The sequence below is a fragment of the Balaenoptera physalus genome (assembly GCF_965194825.1).
Source record: "Balaenoptera physalus genome assembly, chromosome: 3".
In the NCBI taxonomy this organism is placed as follows: domain Eukaryota; kingdom Metazoa; phylum Chordata; class Mammalia; order Artiodactyla; family Balaenopteridae; genus Balaenoptera; species Balaenoptera physalus.
The window spans coordinates 83,870,968-83,897,427 of NC_138890.1; the positions used below are offsets into that span (position 1 = coordinate 83,870,968).

At 38.4% G+C, this 26,460-nt stretch overlaps 1 protein-coding gene and 1 long non-coding RNA gene across 9 annotated transcripts in view; both read right to left on the minus strand.

The window, feature by feature from the left end:
* The window catches only part of LOC309657870, an 849,451-nt gene that overhangs the window by 474,465 nt on the left and 348,526 nt on the right, over positions 1–26,460 (minus strand). The window lies entirely within an intron of this gene.
* KCNN2 (potassium calcium-activated channel subfamily N member 2) overlaps positions 9,713–26,460 on the minus strand; it is a 324,148-nt gene continuing 307,400 nt past the window's right edge. For 6 of the 8 annotated variants that reach the window (XM_082455743.1, XM_082455748.1, XM_082455745.1 and 3 more), the window contains 3 exons: positions 23,561–23,688; positions 17,218–17,287; positions 9,713–14,306 (listed from right to left, as the gene is read on the minus strand). In XM_082455743.1, coding sequence (XP_082311869.1) covers positions 14,019–14,306; positions 17,218–17,287; positions 23,561–23,688 — 486 coding nt within the window. In that variant the 3' untranslated portion in view covers positions 9,713–14,018. Of the gene's footprint in view, positions 14,307–17,217; positions 17,288–23,560; positions 23,689–24,334; positions 24,584–26,460 lie in introns of those variants that run through there. The other 2 variants (XM_082455744.1, XR_014261908.1) reach the window with 2 other exon arrangements.

Below are 26,460 nucleotides of genomic sequence, written 5' to 3' on the forward strand. Positions count from 1 at the left end.
AAATACTCTGGGCAGTCACACTGTCAGTTGATGGCAGAAATGGAGGAAGTCAAGCATACTAGACAACAAGTATATTGCTGAATTATTCAACCCAACATCCTTAAATGTGTATATACCATACATGCCTTCAGCTGGCTCATGTCTGATTTGAATGTTTTGTCACCTCCTGCCTTTCAGAGTATTTCTCCTCACCTCTTTGAGCCATGTCTGAAACATCATTTCAATTATAACGTAAAAGTGTTTTCTCTTTATGCAGCTGCACTATGCTGTATGATATGTAAAGGAGGGAAAATGTAGTTACTGAGTGAAAGATTTCAAGAAACATGGGTATCAGGATGTCTCTGCCATGATCTTAAGTTGATTAAAAAATGGATAGACTGGAGAAAGCTGGTGAAACAAATAGTAATGGTTCTGTGCATATTAGTGATGAGTTTTATTGTCTACACAGGAATTTTAGGCATTGCTTCATTTGTTCCTACTTTAGGTAGAGGAGCAGAGAAGCAGGGGGTTGATAAAATGTGGTTTACAAATCCCATCCAACAGAAGAGCAATGTGTTTCATGGTTGAAAACTTTGGCTTTTCACACAAAAGATTTTTTTTTCTTTAATTCACCTTGCTTGTAATTTATTTATTAGCATCCTGGAGGATCCTAGCTCTTCTATTTTATCTTCAGGCAGCCCTTTCTCAACGTCTGAAAAAAAAATTTTTTTTTATTATCTCTCCTGACTTTGGAAGAAACTCAACAAATCACGTGGTTTCTCTGGACCTCTGCTTTAATATCTAATAAGATGATTCTTAAGTTTTTTTTGTTAACATGGAATACTAAAATTTATTCAATTAACTGAAAAGGAGATAGGAAAGGAGGAACAAAAACCAGATAGAACACATAGAAAAAACCCCAGCAAGGTGTAGACTTACACTCAGCCACATCGGTGATTACATTAAATATAAATGGACCAACCATTTCAGTTAAAGGCAGAGATTATTAGACTGGATTAAAAATGAAAAGCAAGACCCAATTATTTGCTGTTTGCAAGAGATTCACTTTAAAAGCAAATACACAGACAAATGGAAAGTAAAAATATGGAAAATGATATCCATGCAAACACTAATCATAAGAAAGATAGATTAGCTTGAATGATTTCAGACAAAGAAGACTTCAAGACAAGGAGAATTACTAGAGATGATTAGGGTCACTTTGTAATGATAAAAGGTCAGTTCCTCAAGGAGACCACATTAATCTGTCCTTGATGGTATCTGCCTCACATGCCACCTCCTCTCTACTTCATTCTTAAGTTTGGACATGAGACAATAAGTAAATATGTTGCAAATGGCTCTGAGATTTGATGCTATTGCTTTGCATAACACAGCACTGTGGCATATCCCAGACAAACACAAATATGACTCTGAGGGCTTGGAGGAGAGGTCATAGAGACCTCTACAAGAAGACATTCTTCATGGGAGAGGTGAGGCAGAAAATTAAACAACTACATGTGCAGCAAAATTTCCTAAAACTTTTCTTGAGCCATGGTTTACCAAGTCTCACATGACTCAGTAGCTTCTCTTATTTCCCCTCCCACCTTTTCATTTCTTCACTCCTCAATCTTTTCTACTCCACATTCCTCAAGTTACTCTCTTAGAACCATCTACCCCCTTCTTTGGGCTTGTTCCTTCATTCCTGCTTCATTCCATTGTCCTTGAAGATACAACAGTAGACCCAGAGCCAAACTACTCCTTAGAAGGTGAGAGAAGGAGAATGTTTGGGAATATTTATATTTTATTGCTAGTGTCTCTACCACAAATGTCAGATGGACTTAAAGTTTTAGTTTTGAGACCTCCCTGATGTAAGGACCCAGCTATACACAGTGAGGACAATTAACTAGAACAAAGGAATGGTGACCTTTTTGCTTCTGAGGCTCTGGGAGTGTGGGAACCTGTGAAAAACCTGGTCTTAGAGTTAGAAGACCAGGACTCAACTTCAGGCATTGCCCATTACAGGGTCTGTGCCATTGAATATGCTTAACCAGCTTGAGACCTGGTTTTGCCACCTGTAAAATGGTGTTCGTTTATCTAACAAATTTTCACACAGTCCAGCACTCTGCCTGTCAGTGTGTATATAGAATATTTTAAGATTGATTTCTTCTGAGGAAGCTGACAATATGGTTTGAGTAGAAGGACATAAACATAATTATATGTTAATTATAATAGTACATCAGTGCTGTTGTAGAGGAATGAGGAGAGTGGGAGGGAGCCCAGCAAATGCAGCCGCCCACCTTCCTGGGCAAGTCGTGCCATGTTTTAAATTGGTAGGCGATATTTGTTCTAGATCATGATGGTGGGGATTTAATTCCCAGGAAGGAAATGCAGTTCCGGATCAAGAGGCATAAATTCCAATGCCTTCAGGGGCCAAGCAAGTGATATAAATAAGCCAAGAGGAGCGGGGGTAGGCAGAGATACCAAAGGAGCCTGTGGTAAACGGAAGAGTGTATGCCTGTTTAGAGTTATTCAAGCTCAAAATTATTTTCTAAAAGCTCTACTGACCAAACTAACAAAAATCTGTGGGCAGATAGTGGTAATTCCATGCATAATGTGTGTGAGGAACACACTGTAGGATGCTTGGGGGTAGGGGCAGCTAGCACAGTCAGGGAAAGTGCAAGGGGGAAAGGACATTTGGAACTAGGTGTGAAGAGCCTAAGAGCTTTAGGATTTGTCTTGTAGACAGCAGGGAGCCAATTGTGTTCTTCCATGAGGAGGAATGATATAACAAGGTTTGTTTTGTAGGGTAGTTTATCTCCCCCCTCCCCCATCCCAGCCCCCATCCCCGCAGAGGATGCCAAGATCTCAGAGACACAGTGGTCAAACCTATGGGAATGGTGATGAGGCCTGAACCAAGGCAGTAACAGTGAGAATGGTGAGGGGCTTAGTAAAAGGAGAGATGTGTGATGTAAAATAAAGCCAGTCTTCTGAGTTCTCTCAAAAGGGTCACATGAGGGAAAGCAATTTGTAACCAGCACAGTGTGATGCGCATGGGAGGTGATGGTAACCCCTTACATGCATAGAGTGTGGCTGGGGTCAGGGGTGGAGGGACTGGCGTTCCCTTTGTGCATTGTCATGGCCTCCAGGCTGACCTCTTTTGTGCAGAAGACAGGCCCGGACCTCAGCCTAACCTGGCCACTTCATCTGGGCCTGGGTGCTCAGACTTTTTGCTGCCCCCCTGATGGCTTCTTCTTTGAGCCTTCAATTTTCTTCACTAAGAGAAAAGGCTAAAAAGAGCAGACACTTATATCTGCAGAAATGTTACTCCATGTAAAAAATAACAACACGAATACATCTTACAACTTCTAGCCAGAATCTGTTAGGCTGCTGCTATAGCAACCCCAACAGAATAGATTCAACAAACCCCTACCCGATCCCCTGCCGAATCCATATACCTGACAGTCACCCTCCTAGTGAGGCTGTCTCTCTTACATTACACCCACTACGTGAAGATCCAAAGCAAAGAGACAGAAAATAACATCTTCTAACAATCTGCTTGTCATTTAGAAAAAGCTCCCTGTATAAATGTCATGGAAACAAGCTGTTCTTGCAGAGAGAAAAGAAGAAAGCCCTGCCTCACTTGCTTCCCTTTCCATTTTAATCTTCCTAATAAAAGGGTAACACAAAGCAAATGTTAAGTGTTTGAAAGCAAATATCCCTGGAGCCTGGCCGTGGTGTGGTTCAGCCGCGTTCAGCCTGCTGGAGGGCTCCAAGCAGCAGGGGCTCCAGATCAAGTTCTAGGTGAAGAGCAACTGACTGCTCAAGGTAATGTCTTGAGAACACTTAGAACTCCAAACGCACTGATAGGAGACAAGGAATATTTTTCTCCTAATCAGGATCGAGGATCCTTGCTAGGATACTGGCTGCAGGGCCAACATATTTCTGTTCAGTTAACAAGCATTCACGGGCACGTAGCATGTAGAATTCACCAGGCTTTGATTCTTTGAGGGGTGCCCAGATAAACACGAGTCTGGTCTCTGTTCATGGGTGAGAGGTCTTGTATGTCTCAGCTGCAGCAAGAGGCAGGGTGTGTTAAGGACACGAGGAAAATGTGGAAACTGTCTGCCCAGAGGAAGGAGCATTTATTTTCAACCGCGATGAGCAGGGAAGGCTACAAGAGGAAGGAGTATTTGAACTGTGGCCCCCAGAGGAGAGGTAGCATTCTAATAGCCTTTGCACATATGAAAATGAATGCAGAGACATGTATGGTTTTGTGTGTTACGTAAGTGGGGTAGTAATTCATTTATTTTACAAGTTTAAAAAGAAAACTATAATACTATGCCTTGGAGAGCTTTCCATGACTGTATATAGACCTATCCCATTCTTTTTATTTTCTGTAAAGAACTCTTCTTATTATATCTGCCCCCTATTGACTATACTGTCCTTTTGATAGAATTGAGATATAATTTCAAACTTACAGAAAAGTTGTAGAAATAATACAAAGAACTTTGGTATAGCTTTTAACTAAATTCCCTAACTGTTAGCATTTTTTTCCATAGTGCTTTATCAGTCTCCCTTCAACCCCCCCACTCCCTCCCCGTTTTCTGCCTCACGACAGGTGATATTTTTCTGGATCATTTGGGAGTAAGCTGAAGACATTAAGCTCCTTTATGATAAATTCTTAAATGTGTATTTTTTAAGAACAAAGCCTTGTCATTTATAGTCACAATATCTTTAGCAAAATAAGAAAATTTAAGATTGATACAAAACTATTACCTAATCCATAGTCTGTATTCAGATTTTGCCAGTTTTCCCTGTAAATGTCCTTCATAATTTGTTTTTTCTCCTGGTCCAGGATCTAATCCAGAAACATGACTAGCATTTAGTTGTTATATATATTCAGTTTCTCTTAATCTGGAATATTTCCTCAGGCTTTCTTTGTCTTTTCTAAAATTGACAGTTTTGAAGAGTATAGGTTGGTTTTTAAAAAAAATCAATTTGCATTTTTTGGGGGTCTGTGTCTTTGGACTGTCTGCTAGTTCCTCATCACTAGATTCAGGTGTGAATTTTTGGCAGGAATATCATACACATGATGCATCCTCCTTATTGCATCATATCAGGAGGCATATGACATTGACCTGAACCATTATTGGTGATGTTACTTCGTTTCCTTGGTTAAGGAAGTGGTCATTAGGTTTTTCTTTACTTTTTTTCTTTCAACAGTAAATTTACAATTAACCCTTTGTAATTAGTAGAATAATGTATTGGGAGATACTTTGATACTTTGTAAAAATCCACACTGTTCTCCACAAACTTTCACCCACTATAAGGAAGAGTGTTGCTTTTTTATTTATTAAGCGTGGATTCATGCATTCTTTTTTAATTTAATGGGTTATAAACTATTAATATTCAGTATTTTTGATGCTCCAGTTATCCCAGATTTATGATTTTATGATGTGTGCAGCTTCAGGCTGGCCTTTGTGCCTTTTATGTCCTCATGTTCTCACTTGAATATTTCTTACTCTCAGGCATAAGATGTCCAGGCTTATCTGAAACTTCCCTGCCCTACTCCTGGAATCTGCGTTTCTACAAGGAGGATGGTATTCAGTGTTTAGCAGAGACTTATTTTAAGAATACAAGATTGGAGCACTAGGTTTGGGATTTTTTTTTTTTTTTTGCTTCTAGGTGTTTTCGGTAAACAGAATTAGGAAGCAAGCACACAAACATATGTTTATTTAAAAATATATCTCTATCTATTTCTGTATCCATGAGTCCATACTGACGCCTCCAATTCTGTTGCCGTGGCACAAGGTTATTCCCAGCCTAATGCCATTCTGCACTGGTAACTCCCTTCTTCAACAGTGAGAAACCTGGTCCCAATAGATTTACTCATTTTCTCAACCTCCACTATACAGAAAATAGTTTCAGAAACGCTAACCCACTCTACTGCGAAAAGCAAGCCTAATAAATTTCTTTAGACTGAGGTTATTAAAGGTCTGTTGATTAGTTGATACTGTACCGATGTTAATTTTTTTTTTTTTTTTAAATGAAAGCTTCTTTCTTTCTTTCTTTATTTGGCTGTGTTGGTCTCCGTTTCTGTGCGAGGGCTTTCTCCAGTTGCGGTGAGCGGGGGCCACTCCTCATCGCGGTGTGCGGGCCTCTCACTGTCGCGGCCACTCTTGTTGCGGAGCACAGGCTCCAGACGCGCAGGCTCAGTAATTGTGGCTCACGGGCCTAGTTGCTCCACGGCATGTGGGATCCTCCCAGACCAGGGCTCGAACCCGTGTCCCCTGCATTGGCAGGCAGATTCTCAACCACTGCGCCACCAGGGAAGCCCCAATTTGTTTTTATAATTATACTCTGGTTACGTAAGATGTTAACATTAGGGAAAGCAGAGTAAGGGATATAAGGGAACTCTTTTTTTTACAGCTTTTCTGTAAATTTATGACTAGTACAAAATGAAAAATTGTAAAATATTACTAAGGTTATTCCCCCCTCAACACACACACTTTGATATGGTTCTATTTTTCTTTTGAAATACAATGAGGTTTATTTTATTTGTGTTCTGTTTTAGGTTTTTTTCCCCATATTCTTGTTGATAGAATTTTTTGAGCACAAAAATATTAACATGATTCAAAAAGTAAAAATTGTTAATAATATGCACGGATAAGTGTCAGCTACTCTTCCCCATCCCTTCCACCCTATTCCCACCTGTACCCTGTAGGTGTAGTTTCATTACTTTCTGGCTCATCCTTCCAGCATTTCTTTTTGCAAAAATAGGTGTATTTTTCTTATTTTTCCTTCTTTTTATACATATATATATACTGTTACATATATATACGGTTACACTTCACTTTCTTGACATTTATCAGTAAATCCTGGAAGTCATTCCCTATTTGTTCAGGGAGATCTTCGTTGGTCTTTTATGCAGCTGCATAGTATTCCATTCTGAACAAACATTTTAAAATGTCAGCATTTACATTGTATCTGATGTTTTGTAATTATAAGTAATGCTATAATTTATGACCTTGTTTGTATATACTTTCATAATGTTGAAGTTAAATCTTCAGAGAAAAAACCTAAACGAAGGATTTCTGGTTCAAAAAGAAATCCAGTGTAGTTTCCTTAAATACTGTCAAATTTCCTTCCAGAGGGTTGGACCCTTTGACATTCCCACCTGCAAAGTATTGAAGTGCTTATATACCCACTTCCCAGAAAACTAGGATGTCAAACTTTTAATATTTGCCAGTTTAATGGGTGAGAAGTGGTATATCAGTGTAGTTTTAATTTGCACTTCTCTTATGAATGAAATGCATATCTTGTGATCTGTTTAAGAATTAGTTTATATCCCTTTTTGGTAAGTCATCTGGTTTTTGCCGATTTTTCTATTTTCTGTCAGGGTTTTAGAACTTTTTCTCTCAATTTTAGGAATTCTTTCTCTATATTAGAGATTTTGGTCCTTTGTGATAAATGTTGCAAATATTTCTTCCAGTTTAATCACCTTCTTTTAAATTTGCCTACCATCTTTTCTTCTATTGCTGTGCAATAGTTCTTTTATTTTTATGTAGGCAAATTTATCAGTCTTTTATTGCCTCTGGAGTCTAGAAAACCTTTCATTATACCTAGGTTTTAGAGAAATTCATCCATGTTGTGTTCTAATACTTGAGTAGTTTTAGTTTTCACTTTGAGCTCTCTGATTCATTTGGAGTTTAATCTTTTGTATGATGTAAAGCATGGAACTAGTATTATCTTTTTAAAAATGCCTACCTAGTTCCTCCAGGTCATTTATTAAAAAGTACATCTTTCATGTTTCTGTTAGTTCTTAGGCCAATTCTGATAATATTTATTTTTCTTGATACAATGACTATTAATTTTTAGCTCATTGGATCCCTCCAGGCTGAAAGGGATCTTAAAATCTACCACAACAATTGTTTTTTCTTTTATTTCTGATAGGTTTGCTTTACATGCTTTGCTCTTTAGTGTATACAATTCATGTCAGCTTTCTCTTCAGTGATCAATCTAACATAGTCTTCCTTTTATAACTTCTTATTGTTTCTCTTAAATTCCATTAATCTGAAATGAATATTGCTACCACTGTTTCTGTTTGTTTGCACTAGCCTAAATTATCTGCTGTAATTTGGGTTTTGACTTTTTTCTATAATTTTATGTCTTTTGTAAAAAGCACATGGATGCATTTTGTGTTGAACTCAATCTTATAGTTTCTGTTCTTGAAGAGTATAAATTAAACCATCTTGTGCAATTGTCAGGCTGTCATGTTACATTTTACTTTGGACTGCTTGCTTTGTGCTTTCTCATTTTTTTGTGCTTTCTCATTTTTATGCTTTCTTGCTGGTGTTTTTTGTTTTTCCCAAATCATTTTAATTTATAGTTTTCTAATTATCAAAGCCAGAAATGAAAACACGTTATACCTTTATTTTCATCCTTTTTATAAACAAGTTTTCATTAAATACTGTTGCAAGGGGTTTTTCCTCTAAACATTTAATCTTCAAATAAAATCAAACACTGCTTCTTAAAAAGCAGTATTTGGCTTTTTACTAATCTTTCAGGTTCTCTTTATTATTGATACAGAAAAAATATCCTCTTAATGTGATTCTTTCTAGGAAAGAGAGGGGACAGGAATCTAATGAAGGTACAAAGGATTTCACACTGGGGATATTGCCCAATCACTAGAAAATTTTTGTTACCTTTTTTTCTCCGCTGCAGCCTAATTTAAGAGCAATAACACCTTTGTTGCCAGTGCTCTCTGTTAAGTGAATTATAATCCTCAAACTCCCTGAACATGGTTTAGAACATATACATGTAATATAAAATTAAGGTTTTAAAGAAAATAAGTGAAAATGCCCTATTTCAGTCATATTTAAGGGATGCCAAAACTTCCTTATAGTATATATTTTTCCCCCTCCAAATTCAAAAATAAAAATATTGGCTCACTTAAAGCCTTTTATCTAGTCACTGTCAGTTTTCTCTCTGAAGCACCGTGATTTTATCCAACAGAAAGGCTAATTTTGGACTTATATTCCCCCAAATATGAATGTTTGACCTAACAATTCCATTTATAAGCAGTATAACAAATGAAAGTGAGAATGAATGAGCTAGAGGGATGATAGGTAGTCAGACTCAGAGTGACACGTCATCACATTATATGTGTAAAAACCGAAGAGACAGGCTGCATCTACTCTAGCCCCCTGAAAGGGATGGTTGATGGCATGGTGAATATTTTGGGCTTTTAGACAGAATAATGTAGATTTAGAATGTTATGACCAGAAGGTGTTAGATTTTTGTTGTATGTTGTACCAAATGTCTCCTTCCTAAAGCAGTTTTGATTCTTTCTTTACAGTGAAGATGCCGATATCTTTACTTTACTGTCACATCCCATCCCTCACCCTCCATCTGAGGAGGGCTGGTGGCCACAGTCTCTATAAGCACGTGAGGTGTTGGCCTGCGTGACTGAGGGCTCAGTAACTGCCCAGTTTTAGCAGAGGTGATAGGTGGCCTTGCCTCAGAGCATGGGTGGGAACACAGTTTGTTCTGTGACCCGAGTCCCTTGTCCCTCATATCCGCAAAATATCCCACAGTGCATGTTCATTTTTTCTTTGAGTTAAAGTCCTCAAGTATTTTCCTTCTTTTACCTTAGCTAAGGGCACTAGGTATCCCTGCCCCCAAATATTTATTTTAAGTGTTAGGATTGATTAACAAGAAAAATCTTGTTTCCAGATTTTTCTTTTTTGGCCACGGTAGATGACCGCAGGGAAATTGATAACTAAATAGCTGGGCTATGGAGAGAGGCAAGAGTTGCTTTCCTAACAAGGAGAGAGGAGGCAAGTTATTAAGAAAGTGGGAGGCCTGGAGTGGAAGTCTCCCTCTGTTCAGCTTCCTACTCGGCTGGGGTCTGTGGACCACTACTTTCCTCACACTCAACTTTTAGCTGGATCTGAAGTTGAGCGAGCTCCAATCCAGTGGTCCTAACACTGCCAGGATGAGCAGGCCCACTAGTTTCTAATTACTTTTGTAGCTGCTTCCCCTCCCCCACTACCATGTAGGGACAGCAAGAACATTGGGTGAGAGGAAAACCCATAACTGGAGAAAAGCCTAGGTCGGGGAGAAAAAAATTCAAAGTATTTCTAACAGTTCAAAATAAGAAATACCTGTGACATTATATTTTCCATTTCTGGGTTCACTGACTTGTGACATATTTAATAGAAGAAGTATTAGAAAGCATCATTGACAGGGCTTTTTTGTTGTTGTTGTTTTCTGGCCTAAGGAACTGAAATAGGGCATGCCCAGCAGGGCCTCTCGCAACAGTGACAGTGAGGAAAGAATTCCTCGTGTCATACCCATTGATGCAGGGGCTCCAAGCCTCACATCTTCCAGGACTCTTATTTGTCAAACCACCAGTCTGATCATTTTTTCTGAATAGATTGCCTTGACAATTCAGCGAGAACACACACGCTGTGTCAGGGAGGGTTACACAGACAGGGAGAAGTATGTGAAGGCTCATAGACTTGAGCCTATAGGGATGGATTTGGAAAAGGAAGTGAGCCCTTTGGTCCAAGTCTTGGTTGACGGTACCAGCACACCTGTAATCAAGTATTCCAAGTCCTAAGCATAGGGCACAATCACCATCAGCATTTCTGGATCATTTTTGTGAAGAGATTTTATGGGATGGCAAGAAGAAGTAACAGTATGACAGAATCACAAAGAGCATATATTCCTGTTGATATTCTAGGACCACATTAAACAAAAAACAGTGATAGCATCAGGAAATTAATAAATGAATCCAGAGTCCAGTAACTTGTTCTAAGAATTAATTAGGTGAGGGGGAGAATTTATAACTTCTTCTGCGAGGTATTAAAATTATAATAAGGTAGGTAATATTTTAGGGGTGTTTAATATTTATTGCCTTATATTGGAAATAGCATTAAGAATATCTACCATCATTTGGTAAAATAGATGCAAGGTTTTACAGAGCTCCACTGATATCTGTGTCTTTTTATATCCCTTTTGTAGATGAGAAAAAGGAGGCTCAGAAGGATTAAGGCTGTTCAAGTACGTAGAGCTATAGCAAGAAGCGGATCTCAGTTCCAAACCCAATTCTGACTTGTTTTAACCCCCTATTCTTTCCATTTTGTCATTCTACTTCTCAAGACTGGGCAAAGTTGAAAGACAGTAGGGATGTAAAACTTGAATCCATCTCTCAAGATTTGAATGAAACCTAACCAACAGATTTTTCTCCCAGCTCCCATATTGTTTTGGAATATAATTATTTGATCATTAGATACCTTTATGGACAGTCTCTTGGAAAACTGTTGTCAATGGAGGTGAAAGTAGGGAGAAAGCATATGAAATTTCCTAGATCTACTACCTGTTATGACTTTGGTTCATCATTTTTTTTTGAGAGCATAGAGTCTTCTTTCTAGTGGCTAACCCATGACACTGTGTATAAGTAGGGGAAATGAAGAAAATTATTGAGGAAGGTGGTGCCATTGTAATTCACAATGATTTGTGGTGGTCATATGTTCTGGTACTGGCTGTAGAGAAAAGACAGGCTAGGATGTGGTAGGTTGAAGTGTAACAGACTCAATTAACATTAGAAATTTTGGAAAACAAAGTATAACTTAGAGAAAGTCATAGATCTCACTAAAGACTGGTTATCTAAGGAGCCCTCAGAGGATCTTTCTTACTGTTCAAAGCCATGTGGGGAGAGGCTTGGTAAGATCAGGTAGAGTTGGGTTCATTCAGCAAATCGCTGACCACAAGGTCTATGCAACAGGTGAGTCCTCACCTCCTCTTCAAAATTGTGGTTATTTGGTATTGTTTAAAATACAGAAACAAGAGATCATACACTTTTGTTCAATCGTCACCAGTCTTCATATACTTTGCATAAAGACACAGGAAAAGTAAGATCAATTTTGGACTAAAGAATTACATCCTACATGAGCTGCAGTTAATTGGAAATAGGAGAATAAACAGCAGACAATGAAATCTAAATTAAAACTCACATTCTCTTCTCTCTTCTTCAACTAGAGGAACAATACATTATTCTTGCCCTGATCTTCTAGTATTCTGGGATGGTGGGGCTGATTGATCAGTAAGATGATAATGAAACTGAATTATCTGCTATTCGGCCTTTTAGTCACAGTGGAGATAGCATATACAAGAACTAACTGCAACAATTGCAAGAAATTAATCATCTTTTCACAATATCTCTTCCTTACATCCAGTGTTCACACCAAATACTTGATATATTCTTGTATGTTACCCAGAATAAATAAAAATTTTTATTTCATCCATGAAGTAGAAATCCTGATGGAGTAGGATTTTGCAGTTCATTTAACTCAGCAGTATGTTCTGGTAAGCAGTGCTCTAATAGTTTTTCTTTCACTTATTTCCAGGCTTTGTCCTGCACTGACGTATATGAGACGTGTGAAAGAGCTTCATTTTCAGCCACTCTGGATGGGTAATAAATGGTAAGTGATTCTCAAGCAATCTACAGGAATCATACTTTTATGTCCTTGATGTTGAATGGACATGTTTGATTTTTGCCTCAATTATAGAGAATAGTTATGAAAGTGATTTTGTTCATTGAATTATGCAAGGTGATGAATGTATAGCTCTAGTTTTGTGTTAAAGAAGAAAAATACTTGGTATACTAGCAACTTGCAATGTCATAAGGTAGACACCAAAGGGTATGGTGTAGAATAAAGGAGAAGAGGGCAAAAGCAGATTTCTCTGAAAATGAAGGAGTCATTTTTAAGTTTAGGCCAACCCAAGAGGGTTGGTTTAAGAGCTGTCCAAATGAAGCCTTATTTTTACGATGTGTTACCCTTACCACTGACCAGCTCTTCCTGTGGACTCTCCAGACCACCATGTGAGGGAAATCCACACTGCTGTCACCTCAAAGGTGGTTTTTCTAAATCCACTGGATTCTTAGAGTAAATTTGGGAAGAGATGTGTCTGCAGCAGTAACTAACCAGTTCCCTTTCACAGAAACCCATCTTAACTGCCCATGAAACAAGCGTAATAAAACTTGTGAAATTTACTAGTTGCCTTCACCTCCCTGTACCAAATATGTAAGCACAGACCAAGAGTACAGACCATTTGCCAGGTGGTATGTGACATGTTAAGAGTTACACTCATTTATGTTGATTATACTATTAGGAGCTCCGCAATCACATGTATATGTGAATAGGCATGTGTGTAATCCAAACACTTAGAGTGCATCACGGGTCCCTCATGATAAATAAATACATGTGAAGAGATGAAATAAGTAGTTTAGATCTAAAATTCTGCAACATTAGTTCATAGACAGTGGTGTACCCTGATACTTTCTTCAAGTAAATTTGCTGGTAAACTGGGAATAAAATAATTCTTGAAAGCATCTGTGCCCCTAGTTTATATATAGGCTTTGATGTAACAGCATCACTTTCCACATAATTTGGAAACAAACTGAATTAGAAATGAGACATGGTGAACTCAAAAAAAGAATAGTAAGCCGGCTGGGTCAAATGGTTTTGACTGTAATATTTCATAATGAGAGAAAAGTCTTAGTGACTAGGGTATGGAGTAATTGAAAAGTTTCTTCCAACTGGCAAACTGGGAAATAAAAATGATCAACATGCATCAGGTGATAATCAGTCATTTCAGCTTGAAAATAATGTGAGAAGTGAACCTTTAGAAATCTCAAGTGACCAAACAAGTATGTGCAGAAATTAACTTTTTTTTTTATTATATATCATCATATAATGTAGTAGTAAAGTCTGAAGTGCATGAATAAAAAGTTAGTGAAATTACAGGAGGAACAATCTATATAGCAATAATAGGTGCATTCCCTGTGCATCTGAAAGAAAAAAAAAAAAAGAGTTTTCACTCATTTTGGCCTAAAACTTAGTGTTCAGGTTCCCAGGATTCTGACATCAGAACCCGGATAACGCTGATTAGAACCATAGGGGCTTTACAATAAAAGCTAAAATATTGACCATATGATGGCAAAAAGTCTTATTTTGTGGTTAACTGATTCTCTTCTAGCTACTCTCTGATGAAGTTGGTGGTGCTGTAGAGGAGGACCGCCGCCTCCTGGACGAGGACCGGGACCGCTCAGCATCATAGGGGACATGCTTGTCGTAGTTCTCCATCTGAGCCTCGAGGAAATCTCTCTGCTGCTGCCTCATGGTCTGGCTTATGAGCCCAGGGAGGGCGTGGATGCTACCAATCAAAGTCTCTAATTTGGTTTCCAGGGTAACGATCCTCTTCTCAAAGTCTTCACTCCTTTCATTTAAGTCGGAAATCATGTCATACATGATGTTCTGGGTCTAGAAAACAGGATTGAGAGAATAGAGAGATGAAGAGCGAAGGTTTAATTACATTTGCCCAGGAAGCAAACTGTCAACTCTCAGAGCTTGAGGGCTGGTCTCCTTTCGGTGACATGCAATGTAACAGTGGGGTCAGCTAACTGAACACTTGACCTGGCAAAGCAAATTCAGTGGGTCCGTTCAATGCCAGGATTTAGGAAAGAAAGATCTTAGGCCTTAATTTGATCCAGTTGCAGAAAATGGTGTGCAGGTATTGCTGGTGGTATGTCCAAGGATTTTAGGTGGTGTGCAGGTAGACAAACATGTTTTGATTTCATATTTATGTATATATTTTAATGGTTGTTAGAAAAGTTAGCATGTCAGATTCATTTTGCAACATGTAATACTAATTAGGGCAAGGCTGATTTTTAAAAACAAGCCAATTTAAAGAACAATACATAATAGTACAGATGGTACTGGGATGTAGCAGAAATTTTGAGCGTGGAATATGAATGAAGTTTAGGACAAACTGATTTGATCAAGTAATTTAGTAACTTAAAGCAATTAAAAATTCCTAAATATCTTTTTGCTCTCCTATGTTCCAAATTACAGGCTCTCCATTGGGTCAAATAGCGTTTTTATAGATAACTACTGAGAGAATAAAAGTTAGGGGAGACACTAAAGTTACCAATCCACCTTGTTGGCTATGGCTGAATCAGAACTAAGTGGTTTGAAATAGGAAAATGCTTTTGGTGTCCTAGAGAATTTTTCAATTGGTTGTCCTGATCAAAGGGTATGCATAACTCTGACCCCCAGTTATAGTTCTGGAAATAGTCAGGAGACGGGGAAAGAAGACCTCAGTGCTGATCAGCTCAGAGCCAGAGAGGGAAGGGGGTGGTCAAGAAGGGAAGGCTGGAGACATTAACCTTAGCCCAGTGCAGCCTTTTCCAAGCCTAGACCCCTTTGGCTAAGCCTGCCCTCCTATCTTATTTCCCTCTATAATATGTGCTCTTATCCCCCTTAACAACCTCTTAATGGTGATAAATGATGATGAACTGATTAAATAAGGGAGTTACTGTTCAGAACACAGGCACCTCCTTTGAGTTTGGCCAGGAAGACAGAGTGCATTAACTTTATTTTTACTGTTGATACATAGTCTTGAGACTATATGAGCAACATCCATTTGTTCAGAAAATACTGAACCCTTATGGCATGGATAGTCCTGCAAACATAATCATAAGCATGGCACTAAAGAAATAATTGAGGGGCTTCCCTGGTGGTGCAGTGATTAAAGAATCTGCCTGCCAATGCAGGGGACACAGGTTCTAGCCCTGGTCTGGGAAGTTCCCACATGCCACGGAACAGCTAGGCCCATGTACCACAACTACTAAGCCTGCACTCTAGAGTCCGTGAGCCACAACTACTGAGCTCGCGTGCCTAGAGCCCATGCTCTGCAACAAGAGAAGCCACCACAATGAGAAGCCCATGTACTGCAACGAAGAGTAGCCCCCACTAGCCGCAACTAGAGGAAAAAAACCCACGCGCAGCAACGAAGACCCAACACTGTCAAAAAAAAAAAAATAATTGAAAGACACAGCATCTTGCCTCATAGATATATAATTTTACTTCAAGAGTATATCTATTATATATAATAGTATATATAATATGTATATATGCTATATTACATATAGTGAAATGATATATCATATATATTATTTTCAAGGGGTCTCATTTTTTCATAAAAATACCCCATTTTTTATCATTTGATCTAGGAGTGGTGGAAGAACCTGCCCCATCTTTGTTCACGATGTGTCCCAGTGAGAACAATGTGTGTAAATATTGAGCACATCTTCAGGCCTCATATGTGTGTGCTGCCCAGCTTAACTGAATGATATATGATCTCCCAGGGGTAAGTCATTAAATACTTCACTTATCATCTTCTATTTATAAGATATCAAATATTCATCTTCAACATATTTATACAGTATGTATTATTGATATACATTAAAAAATGAATATAATTAAGTGTGTTATTTCATGGGACTAGGACAAATAGATGTTATTTTTGGAGAATATACTGGAGGCTTTATAAAGGACATAGCAGTTATAGCAAACAAACAGCAGAACACAGGTCCAACTGAGAGTTGCCTCTTTCAAAGGATTCATGTTAACAGGCTCAACACTTACATACATCTATTCTAATGCCTCCTATAGAATTTAGAACATTGAAAGGTAATGTTGTCATTGTTGACAAATATTCACATTTTGAAAGTGGAGTTCACTTGAGAGGAACAACCAAAAATAAACCAGATAAAGCATATAAATATGATAGAAGAATTGGGGACTATTAATGTCCTTTTAAAAAGTGGTATGAAGACCTTGAACAGTCAAAACAACCTTGAGAAAGAAGAAAGGCACTGGAGGAATCAGGCTCCCTGACTTCAGACTATACTACAAAACTACAGTCATCAAGACAGTATGGTACTGGCACAAAAATAGACATGTAGATCAATGGAACAGGATAGAAAGCCTGTTGCTTAAAATATATAAAAAATAATTTTATTGATGAGTCCTATTTAGCCCTGAACCTCATCGTAAAACCCAGGATGCGGTTCTGCTCTCATAGAGATGAGACTAAACTACATATAAGCATCCCAAAAGTACTATCTCATAGTCCACTTACGTTTCTTACTGAACTTCTAAATCACTGCAAGTAGGAAAGCTTTTAGAATGGGGTTGAACAATGTATGTAGGGAAAGTGCATGTTAAGAGTTTCAGAAGAATTCTTATAAGTTGGGCCATCATGTCAGCATGGTTTGTTGGTTTGATTTGTTAAATAAGTTTGGGGTGGCCTCCTCCTGAAGCATTATTGATTTCTGTGCAGTGGTTAGTTCCAGTAGATGCAATCATGAGGGCTGAGACCCCAGCTTACCTTTGCCAGGTCCACCAAGGTATTTGCTTGATCATTCAGTTTCCTCTGCTCCATTTTTACACTTCTTAATCTAAAAGACAGAATCTGAAGTCAGAAAGGTTCCTTTTCTTCCCTATGACTATCGTAAGCCTTCCAAAGAGCATGCACAAAATTGACAAGAGCAAATAACTGCATGGATAATGCCTTGAATATTTGGCGTAAAGTCCAAACTGGTTATGTATCTGGTACAATGAGAAGCATGCTTCCCCAACACCGCAAAAAGGAAGGGAGAGAGAAAGAGATGAGGTGTCCTTAGGACAACTATTTACTAGGTAGTTAAAGTTGAACTGAGAAAGGCTCATAAGGATTTAACCATATGAGAAAAACCAAAACATTCCTTAAAGACCCAGTATCGTGACAAATAGACATAGGAAGAAAAATGCAAAGCAACTGGAATTTTATCAGTGTTGGAAGCAGTGAGCACCTTCCTATGCCTATGTGACTAGATACAGGTGTTAGCCCTGTTTAGTCTGAAATGGATTGGGTTAGGTATTTGAACCTGATGAAACACAGTGATAAGTGAGATTCTCATTAGCAAAAATAAAACTTTTATTCAACCAGCAGCAAGATAACTCAAAACACATAATTCTCTTATTCGTCATTGTATTTCACTTGACTTTTATCTTAAACCGCCATTGAATTTGAAGGGAAGCCAGACCATTTCCATGGGAGAACTTCCTTTAATTTTTATTGTAGATAAAGGCACAGGACAATTAAAGTGTCTGACAGGTGGGATCTCTTCTACTGGTAAAGTTACCTTTAGAAACTTTTAAATATCAATGTGTATATCTGATTGACAGTCAAAAAGCTGGTTTTCTTAAAGACAAATTCTGAATGAGTACCTACTATTTCTTAATTTATTCACAGTAATATTTCAACAAACATTTACTCAGTGCTTGTTATGTAGCAAGAAATTAAGATTTTCCAACCAGAGAAAAGTAGTTGATTGTCCTTTAAGCCAACAATTCAAAGCCATGCTCCAAAAGAGAAGCAGGTCTCTCTGAGCTACTTTGTGAAAAACCCACGCTAACCTTACTACTTTGATGACGAGTCCTTTACAAAGTATAGTGTTAATGCTGGAGAGAGTACGCTTGATTATTTCCCAATTTAAATTAAAGGTAATTGGTTAAAGGGATAAAAAAAATTCACAGGGCAAGATTTTACTGCCAGGGAGATTTTTGTAACACATGTTCACGATGCTCAGTGATCTTGTTCTGAAATGTGGATATCCAATATGTCACCAAATCTGCTCCACAGTGAAGAGACAGTGCCTTCTGCCAGTAAGAGTTGAACTGACACCTGCTTACAACATGATCTTTAACAGTCTAAAACAGTTTAAGGTTAGAACTTGTGATTGTGACTATGTGTTTCTTTATTAGAAGACTTGGAACTAATTTAACTGGCTCCTTTTTATGCTATTATAGTGATGGAATATGTTTTAGTCTAAAAGAAATTTACGAACATATATTTAAATCTAATATGTTGTTGAGAAATGTTTCTCTAAGTACTTACAAAAGGGTTACAATTCTTGATGTGTGCCTTTTAAAAACAAGTCAAAAAAAAAAAAAAAACCGCAACAAAAAAACCAAGCAAATCAACTTTAAACATGTGTGGGTCATAACAGAGAAATGTACTAGAAAGACTAAAAGTGTCAGACATGTATTCTGTCCTCCTTGGCCCTAACCTGACATTCAGTTTCTTCATGTATGAAAAGAAGAGGGTTAGATTAGGACTTTGTTTTTTTTAAGTGCTGGATTTATACCAACAGAGGTGTTCTAGATGACTAAATGATACTCAAACAAGACATTAAACAATACTAAAACAGATGGAGAGAGAGTTATTCCCTTCAATTCTATTGCAATTCTTGATTATTATAAGAAAAATGTCTCAGGCTAGTCCTATCCTGTTTTTATCTCCTAACAAACACCTGCTCTTCCCCTGTTTTTAAAAAAAGAGGGAGCAGAATCTCAGCTCAGAGCTTTCTGCAGGCAACAGCTTGTGGCTAGAATTCAATACCAGTGTTTCAATTGTCGATTGATGTTACTTTTACCTCACTCTCCTTGCTGGGAGTGATATATTTTTAAATCCACTTATGATAGGGATTTATAACAAGCTTTCTTTTCAAATTTAGGTAAGTCATAGCAGAGTTGGCACATGAAGTTCGGGGACACCAGAGCGGAAGCCTCCAGCAACTTGTGAGGGCAGCACAGCCCTGAGCTCTACTAGCCTGGTTGAAGGGCCGATGCTGGTCCCTTGGCTGAGGTGGGTCCTTCCTCTTCCAAACAACAGAGCCTACTTTACTTCTCTTGGATTACTCACTTATGTTTCTGACAGTAGAATTTTGCCCATCTTATATTCTGCTAATCTGGAAAGCTGACATAGAGTAGCCCTGAACTTAAATCATCTTGCCTTGTTGCTGCTTAGACTGCCTGAAAGGTAGGAGAACTGGTACAAAAAGCCTACGTAAGCTGCAGCTGCCAGAATAAAAGGTAACATGCAGTTGTGTATTTTACTTCTTCCCCGCCCCCACCGCCCCAAAAAAAGAAGAATAAGAAACATATGTTGATTTCTTCCTTGTGAACTTCACTTATCACAGGAAAATATCATGATTTTGGAACACATTTCCATAGCAGCAATCAGACTACTAAAATTCACAAATAAAGAATCCGCTTGGGTGCATGCAGCCGGTAGAAAATTCTGCAAATGTTGAAAGGAGCGGCTCACACAACTTACTTCCGAGCTCTATTTTCATTTTGTTGAAATAAAAAGACAAAACAAAAGAAAAGAAACTGTAAAATATTCTGGAACAAAATAACACAGAGTGGTGTTCATTCATGCACAGGGGGCTCGATTCATTAGCTGGAAGGTCCTGTTAAGATTCTGCAGGATTTTGGCACATTGATCAGAAAGAAACGCTATTCCATTATATTATCATCCTTCTGCATCGCTACTATACTTCCCCACCTGAAAGCACATAGCTTCCTCCAGAACTAGAGTTCGGAAGGAAGAAGTTGTATAAAGTCATCTTGGCCTCTTTGAAACACGATGTTCAAGTAAACAATAGGAGACATTTTTGCCTAGTATGAATAGGATATGGTTACAAAGATAATATTCTAAACAATAGGATTATAATTTTTTGAGGGGGGTATGTCTTTTCCAAGTTGGGGCTATTGAGAAGCCTGGTCTTCTGAAAGGGGGGGGTAACCTAACACTCTCTGTTATAGACATCACGTTTATTGGATTTCTTGGCTGTGAGACAAGTTCATGTTAATTGATGGGTCTCTAGCTGAGACCGAAGAATGAGAAACTGTAAAGGTAAAGTTGATACCAGAAAAAGTGGTAAAAGTTACAGAAACAGAATGCTTCATGGTACTAAGTGACGATCCCCAAAGACAGCTACGTTACTGAAAAGAGGACACAGGCCTGTAGAGTTAGGCATCCATCAGAGACTAGCAAGGTCATGTGTCCGGGAGAGAGGCTGGGAAAAGAGAAGGAGAGTTGAGATAGAGGAGGCTGGTAGAAGGGGAGAGAGCTACTGCAAAAGCTCTCTGGACAAATCAGAGGACAGCAGAGGCCAGGAGAGCTCTAGCAAGTCAACTGGTACATTTTCCCTCAAGTGGCAGGGTCCGATTTCACCCGGTGCTGACTGACAAGGCTGGGGCAGTAAAGGCCTTGCCCTTAGGAATCGAGCCCTGTGTGCTTTCCTTTATGGCTTCACTCACTAAGTTCAGTGAAAGATAATTATTCATAATTAGCATAACCTAGCCACACCCAGCCCATCTACTTTTCACAAAGTATAAGTACTCTCCCACCTCAAAGGAAACCCAACAGCCCCAAGACTAATTTATAAAACAATTCAGAACATTTTTGCGTTGCTTAAAGCTCATCTACTTTAGAAGTACACAAGGCTACAGAAGAAACAATGAGAAATGTCTGAAAGAAGCAGAAGAATCACATGTGGTTTCCTCTGTTACTCTACCCAAAAGCAGCATGCTGAACAACGCATGTAACCTACACCCCGAAACCCTTCAGATCATGTCAGGACAGCTTGTAGCAATATGCCAGTTGCCTAGGGACAGTTTTTACACTTAGTTTCACCAACGATTTTTTGCCTAACATTTTATTATAAAAATGTTCAAACCTAAAGCAAAGTTGAAAAAATTTTATAATGAACACCCGTAAATTGTCCCCCAGGGTTTTGAGTGTGAATGTATTCCAAACTTAAAGAGTTCTATGACAATTTATATAAATATAGAAATACCCACCATTTACACATGGCTACAGAATTACATGACAAAAATTGTCAAAGCGTTTTCTTTTTTTTGGTTATATGGAAATTTATCAATGGCATCAAAGGCAAGTCACGTTTCATTACATATTGAACAGGTAAGTTACACTAACAGGAAGGGACACAAATACAATCCTGGAGGAAATGGGATGTGTGGACGCTCAGCCCGAAGACTGACCCACTTGCCTACTTCCACGTCATCTCACATCCTTTCCATCCTGGGACACCACATTTTCTCACACCCGCAAAGGTAAGTTTTCTTTTTAATAGATCTGAACAATATAGGTTAGTATCGAAACATTCAAAGTACAAAGAATGATTTCTCCACAGTATACCATGTGTACCTCTTGTATGAATGTTGGGGTTATCGTGTTGTACGGTTTGGGGGCTGTAGGAATGATCACTCTACCAGGAAATTTTACCAGGTGACCCTTGAGGGAGAGGTAAAGGCTCAGCATCTCTCAGGGGACCCACTCTCTTAGGTCTAAGCTTCAAGGAGTCAAGATGTGGAGGCAAGTGGTCCTAGGTGGTGATACCTGATTATTAAAGGTAGCTGTGAGCTCCAGGGAGAGAATTCCTGCTTGTGAGCCAGATCGAGTACAATGTTCCTCTCTGTGTTTTTCACTTTTACTCTCTCTGAGACTTTGAAAGAGTACTATCTTAAAATTCTTTTCCTTATATGGGGAAAATGCATAGTTGTGTGTCCAGTCAAGTCACAGAGCTAAAGGAGAAATAATGTCACTTTGGTGTTGGTGGCAGCAAGGGAAAGAACATGTGTGAATTGCTAAGACTAGCAATGAGGACCAGCTACTCTACCATACGTGCAGAATCTCCTATTTTAGAGCCCAGAGTACTTGGATTTTATTTTCATTAAGAAAGGTAGCAACTTCTATACAAGTACATGTATGTCTATAATTATAGACATATTCCACATTTTCAGTGATACCTATTTAAAAAGGAGAGTGGATGGCAGGTGAAAAGGTAAAAGATGAATGCTTGGTGGTTTTCAACGGAATGTGAGTGTAATATACATATGAATTCCCTAAATATGTAAAATTAACACTTCAGCCTCAGAACTTCCTGTCTGCTGTACTAATTAGCTCTAAGAAAACACATCTCCCTTTATAATCAGGATACCTAGTATTTAGCTACCTTTCCATGATTACCCTGGTAGGTTGCATGAGAAAAGCCACTTTTCTGACCCACAAAATGTGATGCGTCTGCCCTGCCCCATATAGAAATGGCATTAAGAGCAAGGCTGCATGGCATCATAACTGACACCCGCATAATGTACTTACGGTAAGGATGTTGCCAGCCTGGGGGAGAAAGACCTGGTGCTTTCAAATTATCATTGAAACTTACTAGATAGAGATTTGTATTTTACAAGTCTATGATGGTAGGTATAACAGTAAAATGGCACGAAGGACTTAAATTGAATAACCGTGGCCTCGATAAAGTCAGAATAATGACTGCAAGGCCTACAGGAACTCTAAAATCTATAATGAACAGGTAGCATATAGAAAATCCTCCAAGTCCTGATTAAAAACTAATTTAAAAATTCGAGTATTAAGTCAATTGTATGTACTACCTTCATACAAAGATGCTTGACAGTATGTTAAAAAGTCCAGGTGGATCATAAAATGTTAAATTTCTTTAAAGACTCTGTAGTAGATACAAACTAAACATCTTAGAGTAAACTATATAAATAAATAAATCAAGAAATACAATTTTAACTGAAATTATTGCTTCTATCTAAAAAAAAGACACTGAATAGACACTTTAATTGATATATTATGTGGCTATTCTCCCAATAATAAATGATTTTTAATCATAAAATGAACTGACAAATGAAATCCTGAGAAAAATTATGGAATTATTAAAATGCCAAATAACGTGTTCTGGGAACAAACATGATAATGTTCTCTTTTTCCCTCCCTCATGAAAGAAGAATAAGCAGGTGCAAGAATTAAAACCCAGAGATACAAATGCAGAATGAAAGTGGAGAATGGTACTTACTGATGAATAGCTTGCAAGAATTTCCGTTGATGTTTTCTGACTTTTGCATGATCTATCTTTTTTACTAGCTTTGTATTTTTGTAAATTAGCCATGTTTCCCTGAGTACATTGGCAGCTGCGTTTTTCACCTGTTAGGAAAACAAACAAACACAGCAGTTGATAAATTCCAGAGCAGAATCCTTTGCAACTTGGCTGGGTATCATACTCTTCATCCCAATGATCATGGTAAGCTCTAGCTCTGTTTAGTAACTGTATCTCAAAAGTTTTTTTCTTGACTCTGTGCCTTTTTAAAAGTACCTGTATCTGTCTGGGAATGCTTACCTTGAAATATGAGGGGCTAATGATCTCTTTCGGGGCTAACTTCTACTCTACCCCATGAGGAACCTTTCAACTACCTTTTCTTTTTTTTTTTAAATCAAGAGGTGCTGCTTTCTTCACCTTGTATCGCAGTTGCTCTCTCCATGTTCTTCGTTTCCCTGGAGAAAGGCAAAATGCCAGAAGGCCAAGGTTAACCCTGTCCTTTGCAAGCTTGCTCGGCATTTCCGGCTGTGCACTACAGGAAGGGCATGTTTCCACTGCTGAATGTACAAGAAGACCCAGTCATCCAGCCTCCCAGGGTGACTTAGCAAATTGCATACTTGTTAGCACACTTTAATCAACGGACAGAGAGTCTGTGTTGTCATGATTTTGTTGGTAATTTAAATACGCTGCGTTTCACATGGACAGGACAAACCTAAAGGATAAAGGCATTATAGTAACACTGCCAAGACTTACTGCAGCTGATGGAAGGTGTGAATACTTCCTAGTGAGACTTCATTCACTTGCTTTCTTGATACTTTCAAGTCTTCAAAGATTCCTGCAAGTTGGTAAGTCCTCTTCCTTGCTCACAAGACAAGAACTGATGACCCAGAGCTTTCACTTGTGCTTGTTGTTAGCTACTTATTCTGGGAAGTTGATTCATTTAATTCTTTTGAGTGATGGATAAAGGATGTCTCACAAGGAGAGCTGCAGGCTAGAGGGGGGCTGGGTGGAGGAAGACAACTTTTTAAAGACAGGCAGTGTGGTGGGGTAAGACAGAACAGTGAACTGGGCTTCAGAAATGGGTTCTAAGTTCTTAACTTTGGACCAACCAAGTCAGGTCAAGGAGACAAGCTAACCTTGCAGGATTTTAGTTTGCTCTAACATGAGAAGGTTAGAGAGAATTATTGTTAAACTCCTTTTCAGCACTTAGATTTACAATAAGGAAGAGTATTATAATTTACCAAAACTATGGCCCAAGTATGTATGTGTATTTTTTCACTTTAGCAGAGAAAACATCAGGTTGGGTGGCTGATGGTGAACCCTTTTTCATGGCGCTGAGTTTTCTTTTTGAGTGAAATTGTATGGCTAGAACCCACTTTAAGAAAATGGCTGGTTTCTGAAGACTGTTTTTAGTTGTGACTTCCTCTGGATATTCATTAGACTCTGCATGGAGAACATTCTCCAGCCAATAGAAAAATGAAACGCGGGGTGTTGAGCACCAGCAGTGCATGTAAGTGACATGTCCACAGTGAAGTTAAAAGGTGTTCCAGTGAACTCCTGCTCTTCGTTCTTATGGAATCATTTCTCTTCCTCACAAGGTAAGAGTCACCGTTCAGAAGGCTCTTCCATCTGACACTGGTCTCCTTTGCAAAGGTAAGGAACTGGATGCAGTGTAATTTGCTGAGGTTGGAGGACCTTGCTTTTATTTTTAATTAAAAAAATTTTATTTTATATCGGAGTATAGTTGATTAACAATGATGTGTTAGTTACGGGTGTACAGCGAAGTGATTCAGTTATAACCATTCAAGTATCCATTCTTTTTCAAATTTTTTTCCCTTTTAGGTTATTACAGAATATTGAGCCAACTTCCCTGTGCTATGCAGTAGGTGCTTGGTGGTTATCTATTTTATAGACAGCAGTGAGTATATGTCAGTCCCAAACTCGCAATCTATCCCTCACCCTTTCCCCCTGGTAACCATAAATTCATTCTCTAAGTTGCTGTTTCTGTTTTGTGAGTGTTTCTGTTTTGTAAATAAGTTCATTTGTATCATTTTTCTTTTAGATTCTGCATATAAGCGACATTATATGATGATATTTGTTTTTCTCTGTCTGACTACTTCGCTTAGTATGATAATCTCCAGGTCCATCCATGTTGCTGCAAATGGCATTATTTCATTTTTTATTTATGGCTGAGTAATATTCCATTGTTTATCTGCACCACATCTTCTTTATCCATTCCTCTGTTGATGGACATTTAGGTTGCTTCCTTGTCTTGGCTATTGTAAACAGTGCTGCAATGAACATTGGGGTGCATGTATCCTTTTGAATTATGGTTTTCTCTGGGTATATGCCCAGTAGTGGGATTGCTGGGTCATATGGTAGCTCTATTCTTAGTTTTTTTAAGGAAACTCCATACTACTCTCCACTGTTTTACCAATTTATACTCCCACCAACAGTGTAGGAGGGTTCCCGTTTCTCCACACCCTCTCCAGCATTTATTGTTTGTAGACTTTTTGATGATGGCCATTCTGACCTGTGTGAGGTGATACCTCATTGTAGTTTTGATTTGCATTTCTGTAAATAATTAGTGATGTTGAGCATCTTTTCATGTGCCTCCTGGCCATCTGTATGTCTTCTTTGGAGAAATGTCTATCTAGGTCTTCTGCCCATTTTTGGATTGGGCTGTTTGTTTTTTTTTGATATTGAGGCACATGAGCTGTTTGTAAATTTTGGAGATTAATCCCTTGTCAGTTGTATCGTCTGCAAATATTTTCTCCCATTTTATGGGTTGTCTTTTCGTTTTGTTTATGGTTTCCTTTGCTGTGAAAAAGATTTTGAGTTTGATTAGGTCCCATGTGTTTATTTATTTCCATAACTCC